The sequence below is a fragment of the Puntigrus tetrazona genome, chromosome 9, assembly GCF_018831695.1.
Source record: "Puntigrus tetrazona isolate hp1 chromosome 9, ASM1883169v1, whole genome shotgun sequence".
Lineage (NCBI taxonomy): Eukaryota > Metazoa > Chordata > Actinopteri > Cypriniformes > Cyprinidae > Puntigrus > Puntigrus tetrazona.
The window spans coordinates 7,710,549-7,730,788 of NC_056707.1; the positions used below are offsets into that span (position 1 = coordinate 7,710,549).

A 20,240-nucleotide genomic window follows, 5' to 3' on the forward strand; every position below is an offset into this window, starting at 1 on the left:
CTTTTACTTAATCATATTAATTGAATGTGTTCTAAAAATATACTTTTCTTACTACTTCTTACTTTCAAAAAAATGTATTTATTAGTAAAAGGGACTTGTGAAAATTAAATTTCATTTGAAACTGTTACATTTAAATTGGCAACTTTATGCATTACCAAAATGCACTTATTTTTTTTTTTTTTTTTTTTTTTTTGTTTTTTTTTAGAAAAGCCTTTAGAAAATAAAGCAGTGTTAATTCTCACTGGTTTGTTGTGGTAATATGATTTAAAGGGTTAGTTCACTTTCATCATTTACTCCTATAGTAGAATGATTTTCATTAATAGGTGATTTAATTTTGCGCTAAATAAAAAATGTCACGCATTTTAAAGTAGTTTTCCATTGATTTCCTTTTTTATTTTGCTTCTAATTTCTGTTATGCACCTAACCCAGGCTTTCTCACTTGCTATCACATCCTGAAGGCAAGCTCTTTCACTGCGGCCCAAGGGAACCAGCTTGTTCCAATGAGGGCTTTGGTTATGCATGCATCATTATGCCAGATCTGACTCTGTTCTCATGTACAATCACAGATTGAGACATATCCTTCCCTGCTCATCTCCCCCCGTACTCCCAGAAGGAAGCGGTGCGTGTTTGGAGCCCTGTCAGTATTCATATGACCAGCTCAGAGGAATAAATGATCGCCCTGCAGTTAGAATTGACACGTCTGGTTATTCATGTCTTTTGGAGGAAGTGATCAGATGACTGAGTCTAAGTAATGAGTGGCGGAGACGCGCGCTCGTGCACGGGGAGCTGATGGATGACGAAACTCTTGAGTCAGCTGGAAAAGTAGCCGAAACTCGGGGCTTTTCATTTTTCACTGCAGCCTGTCGTTTTGCAAAGTGAAAGCCAGATCTTAACAAATTGCAAAGGAGCTGGATGTTATTAGCTGTCTGCAGTGGAGTTTTTTTCTTGCCCAGACTTTTTATGTTACCCGTCGCTGACTGTGTTTTATGAGTGCTGAACATGATGGAGTAATGGAGCCTATTTATCAATGCAGATATTAATATCGCTCCAGTCCTTCACATGACAGAACTGCGTGTCTTGGATTAAATATGTCCTGTCACAAAACATCAGCATATTCTCCCCCCTCATTCTTAGGGCTTTTTAAACAGTCTCTACCCATAGAGCTCACAACACTTGCTGTTTTCTGAAGTCATCTGCTGTATGCTGTACTGTCATAGGACACATTTCGACCTCAATGTAAAAAAAAAAAAATTACTTATTCAAATACAAGTGCTATGCATGTTTTAAAAGAAAAATACATTGTTTCACCTCTAAAACTACCTTTCTGTTTATTTCATATAACTGAGACAAATGAAATGAATATCAATAGACAGCTGGTAATATAGGTTTTGGTCTTTTCTGAAGTCCTGTCAATATAATAGGTTACAACAATAATAAAAAACAATGGTTTGGATTTGGATTATTTGCAAATGCTTTTGAGGATGAACTTTAAATGAACACTTTACCTAAAATGTTGTTATTAGTAATAATTTCTGCTGTTTTGATGTTAATGGTGTGAAATATAACTGAATATCTGAATAACTAAAATTGGTAACACTTTAGAATCGGAAACTATTAACTGTGACATTTTCCTCAAATTCTTAACTTGCTGCTTATTAATAGTTTAGGTATTGGGTAGGATTAGGGATGTAGAATAAGGCATTAATATGTGCTTTATTAGCATTAATAAATGGTTAATATTGTAGTAATATGCACGCGGACAAGCAACTAATAGGTATAATCGTGAAATAATTCATACAAATAATTATTGGTAAAACGAATTCAAAATATTACTTAAAAAGCTAAAATAGTATCTGTTATACAAAAATGGCATTAATGATGACAATTTTCATTTTTGGTTCTTGAAACTTCAGCTTCAATGTCAAAAAGCCTTCATTTTCATAATAATTGAATAATTCGTGAAATTAAGGTTTGTCCTCTATTTATTTAAATATTCTGCTTCACTCTGAAAAATGTTACATTATGGAAGAAAATGGGTTTCGATGTCATTTCATGTTGACTTTACAGGCGCTGGCCTACCACTTTTGGTCTTGCGTCAGGGATGAATACATCAAAATAAGTTTCAGCACGGGTGGGTCGGGGCAAACGGTGGTCCAGGTAATAGTGCTGATGGCTCATGGATTGTGCACGGCATGAAGGGATGGGGAGGACGCTTTACGACTGGCTGTGTCAGTCTCTTCCGCCTGAATTACCCTCTCATCTCTCCTCTCCTCTGCTCGGCACGCCGTGAAATGGCTTTCTGTAGGCCATTAGCTCTGAAGGAGCAGGGACGAGTGGGATGGAGGATACAGCATCGGCCCGCTCTCACACCATGCCGTCCCAATGGCCTTCATTACGAAGCTTAACTCTGACACACATCACCCAGCGTGTCTGTCAGTCAGACGCCACTGTGTTTATTGCTGCCCATCGTCACCCCAGGTGGAGTACAGCAAGGGCTTGATTCTTGAAGAGTCTGCTGTCACGGCACGCTTTCTGCACTTTTTGATGTCTTGTTAAATTGAGATTTGTTAAAAAAAAAAAGAGGATTTTGACGAAGGTTACCAAGCTACAAGTGATTAGAGGCTTGGAAATTATTGTGGAAATGTTTTGTTCTGCTGAACGATGCTCGTAGTGAATGACTCAAAAGTAATCAAGCCGGATCATGCGTGATCTTCAGATGTTTGTTTAAATGCACATGGATTGCAAACAAAGTTTGCATATTTATTTGTGCAGTCACTGCCTTTCTTTTTACTATGAATAAATGAGATCATGAATGGTGGAGAAATTTCAGAAAGAAAAGAACAGTATAAGTACATGTAAAATTCTGGTCAAGAATTTTAGATCAGAATGATTTTTAATTATTATTATCAAGGAGTTATAATAATATTTCACAATATTACATTTTGTCCTGTATTTTTGATTATAAATGCAACATTGAAGAGCATATTTCTGGCTAATTAAACAAGCATCTGCAATTAAATTAGATGCACAAACCACCAAAGCCACGGCTTTTCTGATGCATATGCCTTTGAATATGAACTTTACCATTTCACAAAAGTACACTGCGTTTTGATGTTTAACATTCATTATCAATCATTATGTGCCGCCAGACATATGACTTGTGTTAGCACAAGTCGTATGTATTTATGGTGTGTACTTAGCATCTAAGGAGGTTGATCAAACAGCATATTGTTCAACATCACTTAGAGTGAATGAAAAGGACAGATTAATCTGCACCGCTAAAGGTTTCTTCATGAATAAACACATTTACGGGTTATTAACATTTAACAAGTGCCATTTTCAGCCCTGCGAGTTTGGCCGGCCCGAGCAAACTCTCGATAATGTCGCGGGTGAGAGTTTGCCCGGTCAGATCAAGAGATTTCTTTAGTGGCGCCTGCAGGTGAGGCGACTCTAATGAGGCCGGGGTGCTGCATGTTTGAGGGTGTGAGTCAGCACACCCCGCCCTGCCCTTCCAGCACGCCATCCTCCACCTCTCCCCTCCTCGCATTCATTTGTTTACCTAGCCTGCAGTGAACTGTAAAATCAGACTGATTTCATCTCTGCGTTTTACATATGCATGAGCCCTGTGCAGCTCAGAGCGGAGGGATGAATACGCACTCTCCAGAGAGAGACCTGCGGTGGCCTTTGAGCAAACACACACACCCCACACAAACACTGGCCTCTGTACCTACACACACACACGCACACGATCACAATTAACTTAGTCATACACCTACTCGTATATTCAGATGTCAGAAAGGGGCTTTCACAGATACATGGAAATGTATTTAACCAGTATGTTGTTGTTGTGGTTTTTGTATTTGATATTCTTTGTTGTGGTGTTATATCCCAGCAGTGTTTACTTCAATGAGAATCTGAAATGGCAGTCGAGAGAAATGTAGATAATACTTTTATTTAAACCTACAGAGCAACAGAGCTCTTATCTAATCTACTATTTCATCTAATATTTGTGTATACTGTGCAGTTGCGCTTAGCGACATGCTAACATTAAGCTTTATAAAAGTCAACTGTGTTAGTTTCCTTAAAAGGTAGATGCCTATGAAAGTACTGTGGCAGCTTACTAGGTCTTGATACACAGTAGAACTTCACGTGTATCACATACAAAACACACATTTAGGCTTTACTGAATTGAATCAAAAAGTGTGGGTTTTTTTTTTGTTTTTTTTTACTTCCACGCCATAAATCTAATGTAATTTCACCCTAGATTTTCGTAATGAACCTACATTACCTATTACAGGGACATTCCCCCTGGAGCATCCTGGGGTTGTCTGGTATACTCAAGGGTACAATCAAGTGGTCAGTGTTTGGCTGGTTAGTATGTTCTCATTAACCTTTATTTTTCCGTTTTTTTTCCGCAACAGTGCCTGTCTGTCACTTTTTAGTGACCTTGAGGTATGTTTCTCCTAGAGAAGTGTTCTAGGCCAAAAACCAAACCAACCAGTTATAATGTGAATGACATCATTGCAAATTTGTGTTTTAAATTTGTTCACAAAGGCAAGGTACGTATGCTTACTTAACGTGGCAAAGATTTCCAAACCCCAGTATAGTACGCTATTGTTTTCTAAACCTGTGGTGATTTCTTTTCAGAATTGTGTTTAATGTACATTTTCCTAGAAGTTCAACTGTTACACACAATTAAAATAATGTGCACTTGTGGCTTTAACAAAAGCTTGTTCCATTGATTAACAACCTCTCAGCGCACAGCAAGTGTCGCTTTAAAGTTTTATATTTATTGTTAAAAATCAGTACCCCTATGGAGAAAATGAACTCATGGAAGCCAACCGTTACCTTCTATTATATAGCAAATGTTTTACCAGTGTGTCTTGTTTATCTTTTGAGGGCTCTTTAAAACATGAAATAGACTTGAGCAGCTTTCTTTGATATCGCACTTCAGAATAGTCACTCTCTACATGGTACCTTCAGCCAATCAGTGTTGGAATTATGTAAATTCTGCATGATTAGTCACAGGACATCAGCAGCCCAGGTGATTGACTCGAATACTTCTGTGGCCATGGGAAAAGATGGCAGATTTCAAATCATGTGCTTCCAGCCAAGCGAGTGTCATTGAGATGAATGGGAATGCTAACGGAGATCTCACTCCAGGTATTCTAGACATCCTCGGGCACAGTGGAGATGACTCACTTCTTGCTCCGATCGAATCAGCAACCTTCCGGTTACCAGCCTTAACTGCTGTCCCACACCACTTCTATATCTGATCAGCCCTTAAATGAGGGAAGTCATCATTGATCTCTTCGTCTCCATTCTAGCCACAGGCTAGGTGCCTGGAAAGGTGGTTTTATCCTCATATGCGCTGCTATCAGTTTCAGGGTTATGGGGTGTTCGTTTCATGCTCCTCAGTTTGTCCATTTCCTCCTGATTGGCTGGTTTTCGGTCAGCGCGGATTGGCAGCTTCTGTCAGAGTTGAAAGCACAGATGGTGAGAGGGCAGAGTGTGGACACAGTTAGCAACATGGTGTGAATGCGAGGGCACAGCCAAATAATGAAGCAAATCACTGCCGTCATTACAGCGGGACAGATCCAGCCAGATATCGATCCCTGTAGGGGAAGGATCCTTTAAATTTTTCCTATACCAAATATTGAGCTTTGAACACCCGTGTCAGATAGTGATATATTGAAGATAAGTTCTCTTCTTTAACCCTCCAGGCATCTTCACCGTACTGAATTTCACCCATCAACATTCAAAGACGCCCACTTCTGTTACTCATGGAGTTCATTGCGAAAGAGAGGTAAAGAAAGATAGAGCGAGGAAAATGTGATTGAAACCGAGGACATTTCCTCTTCTTTCTAAAGCATTTCCTCTCTGACCTCTCGCTCAACTAGCCTCTTTTTTTCACAGGTAATATGTGCCTGTCCTTTCATCATATATATTGAGGCCCTAAAGACATTTGATTTTTTTTTTTTTTTTTTTTGAGTCTGAGAGGAAAAATGTGGCTAATATGCAGGCAGGAGGGCAGCCATTATGAGGACGGTGGAGAGAGAGGTGGTGGCACGGGTGAGCTGTGTATTTAAAATCAGCTCATTGAGACAGATGACACAATTTCACACATATTGCCCTCGGAAAAGCAGCCAGTTTTCCATAATGGCCCCAACCTTCATCTGTCAGGCCCTGCTAAATCTACTGGAATAATTTCCTCATGGATTATATGTCAGTATTTATAATTTATTAAGTTGCCTATATGTGTCAGGGTACAGTTCTCACAGTCCCAATCCTCTGTCATCTTTTTACTTTTTCGGTTGAAGAGGGACAAGAAGGCTGCGAGACAAATGGGGGAAGTCTCTGCTTCTGAATGTTTTATACGGGCTCTAAACGGCATGATCGTTGCACATGGTTTGACCAAATCCCATTGAAAGCGTCAGTCTTTAGAGGAAGGAAACAGGAGAGGCTTTCCAAATCTGTGTGCTGAATGAGGGGAGGTTTAGCTCGTCTTTTAAGAGATTGCTCATCTTGCTAATGTAATGCTCACAGTTAATCTGGCTCTTCCTTGGGTTTGAGTCAGGCTTAGTCCAGGAGGGTTGGAGGACTGTTAGACTCCATCCTGTTTTAGGAAACATAATCTGGGATCTGGCTTTTTACCCCCTCCCCAAGACTCCCAGTACTAAATCCCCCAATAAGCAGCCTTTGTGAGCAACTCACACTGCCTTTCATGGCTTGATTACAGGGCACAGCAGGTATTTCAGGGGGAAGGTGACTCTGTGATGAATGTGGAGAGAGAGAGTGACAGGGCCAAAGCTGGTCTAGAATGTGGCATTGAATAAATCGCTCACGTTAATTCATGTTTCACAATGAACTGCACAGTAATGTGACAAGACCGATAGGGGTGTCTGCCTAGGTGGAATAGGTGCCCTCGTGCCATGTTAAGAAATTAACCAGCGGTCATGGCAAAAAAGCTGTTTTAAATCTGAGGAGCACAGTTGAAATTAGATTTTCAACATTATACTATATTACAGGGTTCCTCAGACCTAACCCTGGACGTCCAATGCACTGCAGAGTTTAGCTCCAACCCTGATAAAACTCACCTACCCGTGATTTTGTAATGATCCAGAAGACACTGATTAGCATGCTCAGGTGTGTTTGATTAGGGTTAAAGCAAAACTTTGAGATTTGATCACCGCTCTATTAAATACTTCTAATTGTGCGTTTAGTGACTCTTTGTGACCTGTAACTAACAGATACCTTCATAAAGATGAGTGATGTTGAATATGTGTAGCTATATATATGTATAGAGTGTTATTTAATTAAGACTAAATGTTATTATATTAAACAGTTATTTGAAGTATGAAGAAATTTATGACAATTGAAATTATAACATTAATTTAATAATCACTTTTTAATTATAGATGAATAGACGGATAGACAGACAGACAGGTAGATAAATAAATGCTGTTCTTTTTAACTTTCTATGCATCTATGAATCTTTAAAACTGCGTTACCAAGCACAACCTTTTTATTTTTTTGCATTAATGTTTTTGGGGAGTACCAAATCAGCATATTATAATAATTCCTGAAGTATCATGCGAGAGTGGAGTAATGATGCTGAAAGCTTGTGAAATGTATTATAGTATATTTTAATGTTAATATATCGAATGTAAAATGTAATATCCTGTAAATGTAATATGTTAAATTGTAATAATAATTCACAGCAATGCAGTTTATTCTGTATGTTAAAATAAATTCAGCCTTCGTGAAATAAAGGCCGCATAGGGAAACATTTATAAAGTTTAATAATATAAAATATATAATTTAAAATACAAGTGAGAATCAAAACATTATAATTGTTACTTTTAATTTAATTAGTCAGGTATTTAAATAGCATTCCAGTGTTGTAATATCTTAAGTGTTATTTACATCTTCTTTTGTTTAATAGCCTTAAGTGCACACTTTTCATTATTTATTATGTCTAGATTTATTATGTACAACATGCTTTGTGTGTATAGTGCCCTGTTGACACTGCCACACACCACAGTAGCTGTACTGCATTCAATCATTATGTGACGTGTCATGTACACCGCCTCGGCTCTTTTTCACTCTGCTCTCTTCTTGCCCTTTACCAGATGCCAATGAGAAACCCTGACCCCAGACTGACACCCCGCTATGAGGACGTCGAGCGACAGTACGCCTCCCTGCCCAGGTAAGAGCTTCCACTCATTAATCCCGCATCCTTCATGACAATATGAGAAGAGATGGAGAGCTAGAAAATTTGTCGACGAAAAGGAAGAGAGGGGGAGAGCAGGTAGTCATCTGTCTCTCTCATGCAGAGCTGAATAATCCTCTTTAAAGCGTATAATTAAATCTGGAGTGTCTGCCTTCTGAGGCCCTCCTATCCTGGGAATTCACCTGATCCTCTCCGGGGAGACGGCCATGCGGTCCCAGCTCTGTAACCTGATCACAGAGCGCATTTCTGGAGCCGCCTAAAGTTACGGCTGCCTTTTTCTGTCTGTCTTTTTCCTTCTCCCGACGCTTCTATCGTTCTCAATCACGTCTTTCCGTGTTTGCTGAGCCTGACCGACCACGACGGCCAGCGCAAACAAACAGGCAAGTGCACAGGCGTGAATGTTGGCTCGTAAAGTCCACAGCCTGTTTGCCCTCTCCGGTCTGTGTAAACAGCGCTGGTGTTGCTGTGAGGGTCACGGTTTATGAGTTTGGCACACGTAAGTGTGGATCTGTCAACACATGATTGCAGACAACTATAAACGGATAACTGATAACAAATGAGACACATTAAGAAATCTTAAACTTGCAAGTGATGAACTTTTAAAAGTGTTGGCGAGGCACTCGTTGAATTGAAATAAAGCGGTAAAACACTTATAAAGTATTTATCGCTTTCCCTGCAGCATCATTACAGGGGTGAACTAAGATTTCACTCCCCCAAAATGGCTTATCGCAACAGATTTTAGTATCAACCACCCCGGGGTCTACTTTCAAAGCCATTTCCCTTCTAAATAACGTTCCTCACCTCCTTTAAGTCTCTAGATCCATTAGGGTACAACGTGTTTTTTGTGCTGATGCAAAAAGGGCGCCAAACGTGGGCCAAAAATGCCTGTGGCAGACTTTCATTATTACACCATTCCGAAACTGGAAGAGTTTCAAATCTGTGTCCATCCCACGCTGAGGTCACTGGTTATGCAGTCAACTGAAGGTTGGCCTGGTCGCGAAAGCGTGCAGCTTTTCCATGTGTGTCTAATTATAACCATTAGTGCATTGATACACCCACTTATTACCCAGTGTGCTCAGCTCGGGGTCAGCCAATCAGAAGCACCGTTTGCCACCTGCCTCCAGATTATTGGATTAAGTGGGCAAGTCAAAGTTGTGATTCATTGTGTTAGTGCTTTCATTGGACCGTTTTAGTGATAATTGAGTGATGAATGCACAGATGGTGGACCGTTTCAATGATCTCTGGTCAAGAGGTACATTTATGGAGCTGTTCTTTAGTGCACAAATCAATCACAATCACTACTTCTTCCTCATCCTATCCTTCACTTTAAAAAACTAACCATTTCCTTTCTTAAAGAAGCGAGAAAAAAAAAATCACCCCTAGTCCCACACTCTTTGGCTTTTCTGCTGGTGGGCCTTCCCAGACCTCTTCAGACCGCTCACAATGGTCTCATTGTTTATTCTGCCTCATGTTAGAAGACCTCTTAATGTGTCTTTGCAGTCTAAATGAGTGTAAAATCGGCTGTTGTCGAACCTTAGGAGAGCTTAAAAGACTCTGTTGAAGCAGTTTGTACAAATGTCAGTAAATTGTTCTCGTATCTTTCAGATTAGCCAGTGAGCTGTCAGTTTCAACATCGCAAATGCCAGAAAAGAGCTCGTGATGAGGGAAGAAGGTTACATTTGATGAGAGCTCTGAAAATAATGCCATATTTTCATTGTTCTGCCTGTTCAATGTTGCCCTGGCAACCAACACCCACCATCTGCGCGAGGCTGGACCTCCTCACCCCGTCCTCCGATTTCTCACTTTTTTCCCCTCCTTTTCCTTTCCTTCTCTGGTTTTCATTTTCCACTCCTTCTGAAATTCGTGAAAATTTGCGTCCTCCTGTGAGGCGCGTCAGGTTTGTAAATTGTCGTTGGCTTCAAAAAGACATGACAGCTGATTGCTGTTCGGAGTCTCCCGCAGGTGAGCTCATAGGTGTCCAACAAGCTGCGAACTGCAAGCTCCTGCCCAGGCCGTCTCCCGTCCAATAGCAGGACAAGCGCGCAAGCGTGACTTCTGCAGAGCAAACCTCATTTAGCACCGTTCGGCCCCGGCGTCCATTACCACATCGGGCAGGTAGCAGATGGAGAATATTAGGCTAATGATTAAATGAAGCAGGCGGAAATTTTTTGATGGTTTCACTTGCTGCGGCAAATGCGGTCAATCATTACTCATTCAACGTTCAGAATTCGCTTCGAGGTTTTGGAATAGCTGGCCATTTGGCACCGTTTCAAGGAGGTATTATTCGAACTTGGGCATTCTCAGCCTGAGATGCAGTATCCACACACACACATACAAAAAAAAATCCACGGATCTATTTCAGACTTCACAAGAATGAGACCACTTAACCGCCTGACTCATCTTTGAAGACATGTAGCACCCATCACATACCTTTCATACAGTTCTCACACATACACACGGACGCCTATTCATTTCACACTCTCAAGGCTGAGTGTTGTGAAAGAGTAAGTTCAGTTGCTCATTTTCACTTCCCTTTTGACAAAGCCATCTGCGATGCGAAGCTTCAGTTACCGCCGATACTACAGCAGTCGATTTAAGGATGAAATTCAATTAGATCTGGCAAAATAATCAGAGTTTCAAGTCTAATATTGCTCCTAATTTGTGTAATTACATTTTAGGTCATACAATAACATTTCTGAGGGATAGACACCTATCTTGTTAACGAAAGTTTGTTTTGAGAGCTGAATGCTTGGTTCAGTTTCTCTGCTCCCAATATAAGTTTGGAATTCTAACCAAATAATCCTGCCTGGATTTGTTGTCTCGGTGGTATCCTACCCGGTGTTATATGACGGCCAGAGGTCAGCAGGCTGCGTGTTTGTGTATGAGTCTGTGTGTGTGTGAGGGTAAGGTGCACGGTTCCCGGGGGCAGCTGAATAAACAGCCCGGCCTTCAGATGCTCCACGGTGTTACTTTTTCAGCCAGGTGCACTGTGGGAGCTCTGATGTAATCTCCAAAACATGGAACTTATTTTAGGGCAGCTTCTGTCTGGGATAGCTAAGATACTCTGGTATGAATGTTTCTGTGTCAAAAAAATGATTGTCAGCTACAAGCTCCTCAAGCGAAAAGCTTTACAGGCAGCAGAACACGATGGTCCTCTGTGACAACGGCGGGAACAAGATAACAGACGTTCACCAGACAACATTCACCAATCAGACACCGGAGCTGATGTTCTAGGATGAAGGTTTGAGGAGTGAGCAGCTGGCACCTTCTGTTTTTTCCCTCTTCTCTCTTTGGTGATGGACGACCGAGGCGTTTATCTTTCATTATTTCTCACTTTACCTATATTGCTCTTTTGTTTTGCCTTCTCTGTCATTAAAGAGTCATTGAGTTGGTAATGAAATCTCATTTTAAGAGGGAAACTTTGTTACCTTGAGTTTCATAAGTACTTAACTGGGTTAGGAAGCCCAAATGAAGACAGCAGTCTCTTACTCGCTTTGGAATTTGGCTGATATGAAGAGCCTGAGAAAGTGAAGATGTCTCCGTGTATAACATGCTGGCTTATGGCTGTCATCACGGTTTGAAAGTAATGGTAAAACGGCCCAGAATATCATTTTGTCTGCATCTGCTCACTGCATGATGGAGAACTGGAGGCAGATTTTTAATATACCTTTCATTGTTCATTCTGTGAAAGAGGATCATTTCGGTTTTTAGCTATTTGCGTTGCAGGAGTTTCTCAGGGGACTAATTTAGTCTGCACTATTTATCCGTGTGACAAAAGGGAATCATGCCATAGTCATTTATACATAATCATTCTGAATGACTTTTTAAAGCTCAAAATGTTTGTGGGTACTGTATGTGGTAGCTTGCTTTTATTCTGTAGAGTTTAGCCAGGGTGAATGGAATATTTTTAAAACATTTTGTTTTTTCACTGGATTTAGAAACAGTGATTATTATTGATTTCATTTCTTATTTTATCTGACATCTGACCAATATGCGGAGCTCAATACATCCCACCGAGAAGTCTGTACTTCTATCCCTCACAGCCTCATTTTCATTCAAGTGATTAAATATGCCATCTACCCTGACTAAGGGCCATGGGTGCTCAAAACAGCTGTTCGCAGCTGTTGAGCCCATAAAACCATTTAAATAACTGCACATTAAGAATGTCTTGTAATTCATAACCAAGCCCCAAAGGCAGTTGCACAGAGTCTTTAAACCAGGAGGGAAATGTGTCCCAGTGGGCCACATACCACTATAGCACATTTAGTTCGAAAAATCAGGATTTCACGGACTGAATACTAAATTCTCTGCCATGAGATACTTAGACAAGAATGGCCTAATGTTTCTAAAGTTCTTATCTTGATCACTGATCCTCAAACTGCATGCCTGTGCTAAATAACATGCTGCCACTTCCTGATTTCCCAGCTTTTTTTTTGGGAGGGCAAGAGGGCATCGATAAAAGGGGGTCAATAGAATACTGTTGGTACATCATGGGAAAAAAGTACACTTTGGTGTCCTAGTTTTATTTATATATATATATATATATATATATATATATATATATATATATATATATATATATATATATATACATATAATATGCTAACTATTTAATTGCACACTTCTTGTGAAATTAACTGTGATTAATCTCATCTCATTTTTAAATATAATTTTAAATACATTTCCTATTGGTCTAATTTTCATTTTGTCAAGCTTTTAATGCCTGATAAAGCAGCATTTGAAAGTGTACACCATTACCGGGGAAACCGCTCCAAAAGCGGCACCTAGTGGCAAATAATTAAATAGCATTTTCATTCAGACCAATGTGAAAAGACCAACAAGTGAGCAGGCAATATGATGATGGCTTGGGATTCATTTTAAAAATGACTTTCAAGGATTGAGTCGACTATTTCTTTTGAATAGTGAATAACATTATACACGGTGCACTTTCAGATTTAAAATTTGGCAGAATGTTTTCATTCACTTAGAACTGTGCTAAGCACTGCATTTATTATGGCTAATTTTCAAATAGCCATAATAAGATACCTTTAACTAAATAACAAGTTCTAATTTAAGTAAACCTAAAAATCCTTCACATAAACCCATTATATTTACCTGTTACCATTCAGTGTATAGCAAATATACAGGAATTGAATAAAGTTATCAAACACAAATAAAGTTATCAAATGAAGATTAATCTTTAAATTAAATGAAGTAAGCTATACAATTTCGCTGCTATTACTATAAGAACTGCCGCTGCTGGACATGACTTGGATTTGACACACATGTTTGTAGTAGTATGAAATGATACAGACTCCAAAGCATGCCCCTGTATTTGTGCATGTAAAGAACATATGTGGATGTACAGAACAGGAAAAAAATTTTTACTGACAAATGTTCTGACAACATTGAGTATCACAAATGAATCACCCATGAAACTGCAATGATATTACACAGTGCTGTTTGCAGAGAGAGCATGCCTTGCAACTATGGAGACATTTGTGAGAGACACTGCGTAATATCCTTGCGCCTTGTGCACCCATTGCTGCACAGATTTCTAATCAGATTTAATGATCTATGCTAAACTGCCCTAAAAGTGCTACCAAAGCGGGAGATCTGCTGAATAGATTTGAAAACATTAAAACTCAACCATTGAAGAAGTAGTTTTATTTATATAGCTATTTGCCTATTTTCAAAAAAAGTTTAATGTTCCTTTAACTGAAGATTTACTGCTAATCAGGAAACGGCTTTACTGATGTGATGCACATGACACATCCCTGATAGCCGTCAAATAGACGTCTGCATTTACATCTGCAAGACAAGTCTTATTTAGAGTGTTTGCTCATCAGCAATGTCTACAGGATGTTTCTTATAGATGTCTATTAGATGTCTTTAAGATGTGTTTGATTTAGAATGTATGTAAAACTGACATCCGAAAGGCGTCTGTCAGACCTATGTAAGATAGCAGATGCTTTCCAGATCAAGAGATCTTTAACAGACTATTTTGTAGACATGCATCTGGGATGCAATATATTGCCCAGTCCTAATTACAACAGGGTTCTAAAAAATAGCAAAACCTATAGAAAATAAAACACCTTATAAAATTTTAGTTGGACTTACGATTAACAATCAATATTTTCTGAAGATTAAGTACTTCCTTTCATTGACCAAAGAAAAAAATGTTCCAAGTGTTTCAGGCCTTATTTTGTATCCTGTTCAGGGAAAGTGCCAGTAATGATTTCCAGTCTTGTTGCTTCCTCTGGTTTCCCCAGCTGTTGATCGTATTCACAGTGGAACATTCTTTACCCTCTAGGCTTCTAGTGCCCTACTGTCTCCGAAGACCGTCCCTCAAAACTGTAGGACTCAACATCAAGAAAAAATTAAACCAGAACAGAAGTAAAAGCGCTTTGTGTTTTGTATTAGCCTGCAGCAAGACTATAAGTTTGAGAACAGGAAAGATTAATTGTTAATGTCCTGGGCTTGAGGTGAGGTCTTGAATAAGCTAGTAGAACCAGGTGCAGGCAGTCACTGCAAAGCTGATAATCTCCAACAGTAATGATGATTTTGGCCTTCACTTTTGCAAACACGCACACACCGTACACACACACTGCTTATCTGGGACAGCTGAGGGCTATGACGTCACAACCAGTGATATAGCAAATGACTGACTGAGAGGGTCAAGAGGGAGTGCGTGCGTCCAGACGCCCGGCCGTCCCACTGGATGGGTGGTCACAGCTTTGGAGAGATTAAGATGATTTTTGGAATGCCTGATTTCTTGCCCTCCAGGTCTTCAGGAAGCCCTCCCTTAAAGGGAACGAGACCACAGTGAAAGAGAGCGCTTTCCTTCGAGGCCCTTCGGACTGATGTTTTCCACATTCAGCAGGAGTAACACGATACGTGTGAAACGCGTACACGGACCATCTTGCACTAAAGCAGCTAATTGATACTGCCATCAGCCAGGAAGCTTGTTCGCAGACACGTCGCACACATAAATAAATTAATGGGGATGGTCTGGAAAGTCAAACACAACGATCCAGGCTCCTTAAGACATGTGGCATGCCGAGGCTGTCATTGATACTAGCTTGAGCTATGACCGGAATGGGAAGGAGGGGAAGGAAGACAGCTGATTCTGCAGTCTGGCGAAAGCGTATGATCGTACTGTGCTCTGTCTGGTTTTGTCTCTTTGGCCTCTTTCTGGTTGCCTTTCAGCTGAGGTGTAATGTAACTGCTGGCTAAAGCCTCTGGAACTCTGCATTCAGAGCACAGCAGCGCGAGAGCCGGAAAAATGCGAATTGTGCTATGAAAGGTGATCCGTGCCGAATTAGCGCACAGTGTCTCACCTTACAGCGGAGATTATACCCTAATCAGCCAGCGTAAGGAAACCAGAGATGGCCAACTGTCTACCGTCTCCAGGGACCCTGACCGCATGTCAGTCCCTGTCGCAGACTTTGTATATGCTTGAGACCTGTTAAAATGTTTATGTTGCAGGTCCTTGGTATGTCACGCTTGCCTCAGCACATGTAACACGGGATCGTGATACCAGGACTCATTCTCGTGCTCCCGCCCCCTCCCTCCTCCCTCCCTCTCTCCCTCTCACTCTTCACGGCTGGATTAGGGGTTACTGTATTCCGTTATCTGTTGGACCTCAGGCTCCGGATTCCTGCAGCATTTTAGTGTACAACCTGCAAACCCAACTACTTAAGCTTCTCTAGTTAACTGACTGGTGGTCCGCTGTCTGCATAACAAAGCTAGTTTCTAAGGTAGTATCCTAACTGAAACTGAGACCCTCAAGTGACTAATTTTAAGCGCTCTGCAAAGGAAGCAACTTGGGTAATGACGACTCTCTTTCTTAACACAAATAGCAATCTTCATGTCAACGCGGAGAGCTGATTCCATTAGAGAGAGACATTAGCATGCTGCTAAGCTAACAGCTCTTTAATAACCACATGCAAGGCGCAAACATTAGCTATTTTCTATTATGTAATATATCAGTATCAGTAAAATGTAATTTTTAGTTTTATTCATCATGGATGAGTTTTAAGTAATTATAAGAATGTTAAGTTCTGTCATCCAAAATGTCAGTAGAGATATTAATGTCAAGATTTCTATTTCAAATAAATGCTTTCTTTTTTATTCTTTTTTTCCTCTTCATCATAGAATCCAGGGTGTAATGGTTTTCAGTATTGATAATAATAAGACATGATGACATAATTTCTTTAGATGCAAATCAGCATGTTAGAATAGTTTCTGAAGGATCGTGACACTGAAGAAGCCGAAAAAATTTGGCTTTGCAATCTCTTGAATTAAATGCATTTTAAAATATAATAAAACAGAAATCAGTTCATTAAATTTGTAATAATATTTCATCATATTATTGATTTACTGTATTTACTATATATATTAAATGCAGCCTTGGTGAACTTCTTATATAAACATTAAGAAATTTAACCAATCCCAAACTTTTGAATAGTTGTGTGTATTGTAATTGTTGTTTATTCATATTATATTATATAGAATATTATCAAATATACATTTTAAAATATATCTAATCCGAAAAGTTTCCTGTTTGAGCAGCTCAGTTTAATAAACCTTTTTTTTAAAGTCATTTTTACCCTTTAAACTTTCTTTTATCTTTCTTGTCTTGCAGAAGAGCACCAGTCGAACCTAATGAGTATCCCGTGCAGCCGTGGGCCGGACACCGAGACCCAACACACTACCCAAACCCACAGCCCGGCTACCACCCCAGCTACCCTCCCAGAGATAACTACCCTCGGCAGAGCGACTCAGGGTTCTATCACCATCCTCCACAGCAGAGAGGCCCGCTTCGACAAGACGTGCCCCCATCTCCCACTATACCCCTCAGAGGCCCTCGCTCCGACACCATGAACCGCGGTGGCTACCGCAACAGCAGCCCAGAGCGCTACGCGTACGGAGAGGCACGACACTCAGACCCAAGACAGAAAAGTCCACTGACGGCAGCTGTTTAACCTCAACGTGTGTTTTTCACCTTGTGTACGATGTTTGTAGAGCAAGCACCAGTGTGCCTACAGTTATGGACAGGCGTTTACATGTTTTTCTTTTACTAACAGAATTGCTCTATACTATCTCGATAGCCAAAGCTACATCTTAGAGTCCTGACACAGCATTTGCAGGGAAAATTATCCATATGTAACTCACTCCCACTCAGACGGTCCCTCCATATGTTTGTGCGTCTGTAAGATTAATGCTGGCCCTCAAATCCAGATATAAACACATTCCAGCAGCACTTTTATTAGCACATTGTTGTACAATCCTTACAATGATCGTCTGAAATTGTGGTATGCGTGCACTAATGTGTGTCTGCTTATGTGTGCCTATGTGAAATATTTTAGAGCGCGCCATATACTCTTTGAATTTAACTTTTCTATAATGGAAGGATATTAAGCCACTGTACGAGATGCAAATCAACATTGTGTCGCTGCGCAAACATCTTAAAATGATTTGGTCATGCATGCCAAAACTGTATAACAGTTTCGTACTGAAAATCTTAGTCTTGAATATTTTGTAAAAGCACCACAGTACAAGTGTCCTGTATGTGAAGTCATATAATCAGAGAAAGATGAAGAAAAAGAGGTTGTTTTTCAGGAAGAGGAAAGGAGAGTCCAAAGAACCTCTGACACAGAGGAAGGATGAGAACCGCTCGTCTTCCTGGGCTTATAGCGTTCCCACCGGAATCCACACCTATGAACGAGCTGCCTCTCATTTGTTTTTAAGATTCTTTACTTCTTTGGTAGCATTTCATTCATGTTTAATGATTTCACATGTATTTGGTACAAAAAGACTCTCTCTGCATTCAGAGGTCAGGTAACATGATAAATAAAAGTATTATTGATTGTAGTATGTAAAACACAAATGTAACTTTTTACAAAAATAAACGATCTTTGCACGTAGTATCACTGCATACATTAATACTATGTACAAAATGTTGTCTTTTATATAACACGTTTTCAATAAATCAGCATTTGAAGCAATTAGTTGCTAATTTGTCATTTTAAAACTTTGAAAATACTCTTTAGCTGCATATCCTAGGAGGAAAATCAGTGCACTAGATGAACGGTCCCATAGTCAACCCAATTTCATCTCCCAGCCCCTGATAAAAACTCTACCTGCGTATGTGATAATAGATGGCTGCAAATTAACACCGCCGTAATTATCAATTAAGATGAAGAGGTGATATGCATCTGTGATTATGGTCCAATTTTTAAATTTGAGATGAAAAACAGGGCTATTGGAGAATGAAGAGTTTCATGTGATAATTATAAAGACCCCACACCGCATTATCTGTTCGGGATTAATTAGACCTCTGTGCGTAAGTGGAGTGCTGGGAGAGAAACATACATTAGTGCATGTAAAGAAATGTGTGGAAATCTGCATCTTTTCCTGCAGCACCAAGTGACTTCACAACATTTTGACTGTTTAAGCAGTTTTTATTGTTTTGGTTTTTTTCACAAATTGTTCACCTCAAACTCCCTGCCATTGGCTCAGCAATAAATTCTTACGCACTCACTAATGCTTTCATTTTCCAGGGAAATTAACCAACAGGTACTTTTATATAATCTTGTAGCAACATAATAGCAAAATAATAGATTATATATTAGCTAAGTCATACAATGGATAGGCAAAAATATTTAAGTAGAAATTGGACAACCTTTTCACTTTTAAAAATTTCAGTAAAAAAAAAAAAAAAAAATACACACACACACACACACACACACACACACATATATATATATATATATATATATATATATATATATATATATATATATATATATTGCTTGCTTTTATGGGTCAGTACTCAGGTGAGGGATCCGGTGGTGGTCGGAGAGCCACAGAGGTGCTGTTCATAACATATATATATATATATATATATTGCTTGCTTTTATGGGGGGTTGGTTTAAAAAAAAAAGTCTAAAACCATGTAGCAGAAATCTGTCATAAAATAAACATTCTGTCATTGTCTATTCATCCTCATGTCATTCAAACTCATAAGATTCATAAGGCTCATGTGGAGCACAAAAAGAGTTATCACAATGTTGTCATACAACAAAAAATTATATTGGATTAAAGAAAACAAATATATTCTGTTTTCATGACTTTCCAAAAATGATAATCGCAAGATTTGGTGAAGCAACACGTCCCTCTGTGTATCATTTTTAGTGATAGAAGTGTATAGTGTTATAATTTAGGCCTACATTAAATAATAAAAATGAAAATATAAAAAAAAGAAGCGTAAAAATTTTACAAGAATTGAGAGTGTTCTCCAAATAGATGCCATAGTCTGTCTCCTGTAGGAAACTGTTTAAATTTGACTTGGACCATGACCAATTTAATGACAGAATAATAATAATAAATCCTTACAATTACAAGAGAAAATTAGCACTATTTGCTAAAACCTAATAATAAAATGTCAAGAAAAAAAAGATTTCTTGGATTTACTATGCTAATTAAGTCGGAAATGCGTCACCAAAGGGTTAATTTCTGATACACTGCCTCACATATATTCATGCCTATCAATTATCAGACATGGACGAGAAGAAACTAATTTAGCTTGTTTTGAAGTTGGATACTAAACGAACCCGCGTTCCACACGAAAACCCATAAACATGTTTCTTTCAACGCGGACTTCATGAAAACAACAGGTTTGAATTCTATGCATTTCAGCTGCTGTCGTGATTGCCAGGTTTTTACAACAAAACCAGAACAATTGCTACTCAAAAATAGCCGGGTACAAATCGCGTTATGCGTGGTTAAATGGGCTACGGTTGTTTTGTTTAGTTTTTTCAGTCACTGTAATAGTATCATTCCAGGATCTAAAAATCTGGTTATTAGGTTCGCTTCAACCTGAGGACATGAAAAATAACTCTATGCAACATTGTTAAAAGTAGCCCAAATCCATGGGAAAACCGCGGATTTGGCAACGCAGGTTGCAGCGCGTGAAGGCGCGAGAAAACCCGCCGACTCTTCT

At 39.4% G+C, this 20,240-nt stretch overlaps 1 protein-coding gene across 5 annotated transcripts in view; it reads left to right on the plus strand.

The window, feature by feature from the left end:
• The window catches only part of pard3bb (par-3 family cell polarity regulator beta b), a 254,794-nt gene extending 236,551 nt beyond the window's left edge, over positions 1-18,243 (plus strand). For all 5 annotated transcript variants that reach the window (XM_043249476.1, XM_043249475.1, XM_043249478.1 and 2 more), the window contains 2 exons: positions 8,133-8,209; positions 16,881-18,243. In XM_043249476.1, coding sequence (XP_043105411.1) covers positions 8,133-8,209; positions 16,881-17,220 — 417 coding nt within the window. In that variant the 3' untranslated portion in view covers positions 17,221-18,243. The remainder of the gene's footprint in view (positions 1-8,132; positions 8,210-16,880) is intronic.
• The last annotated feature ends 1,997 nt before the right edge of the window (positions 18,244-20,240 follow it).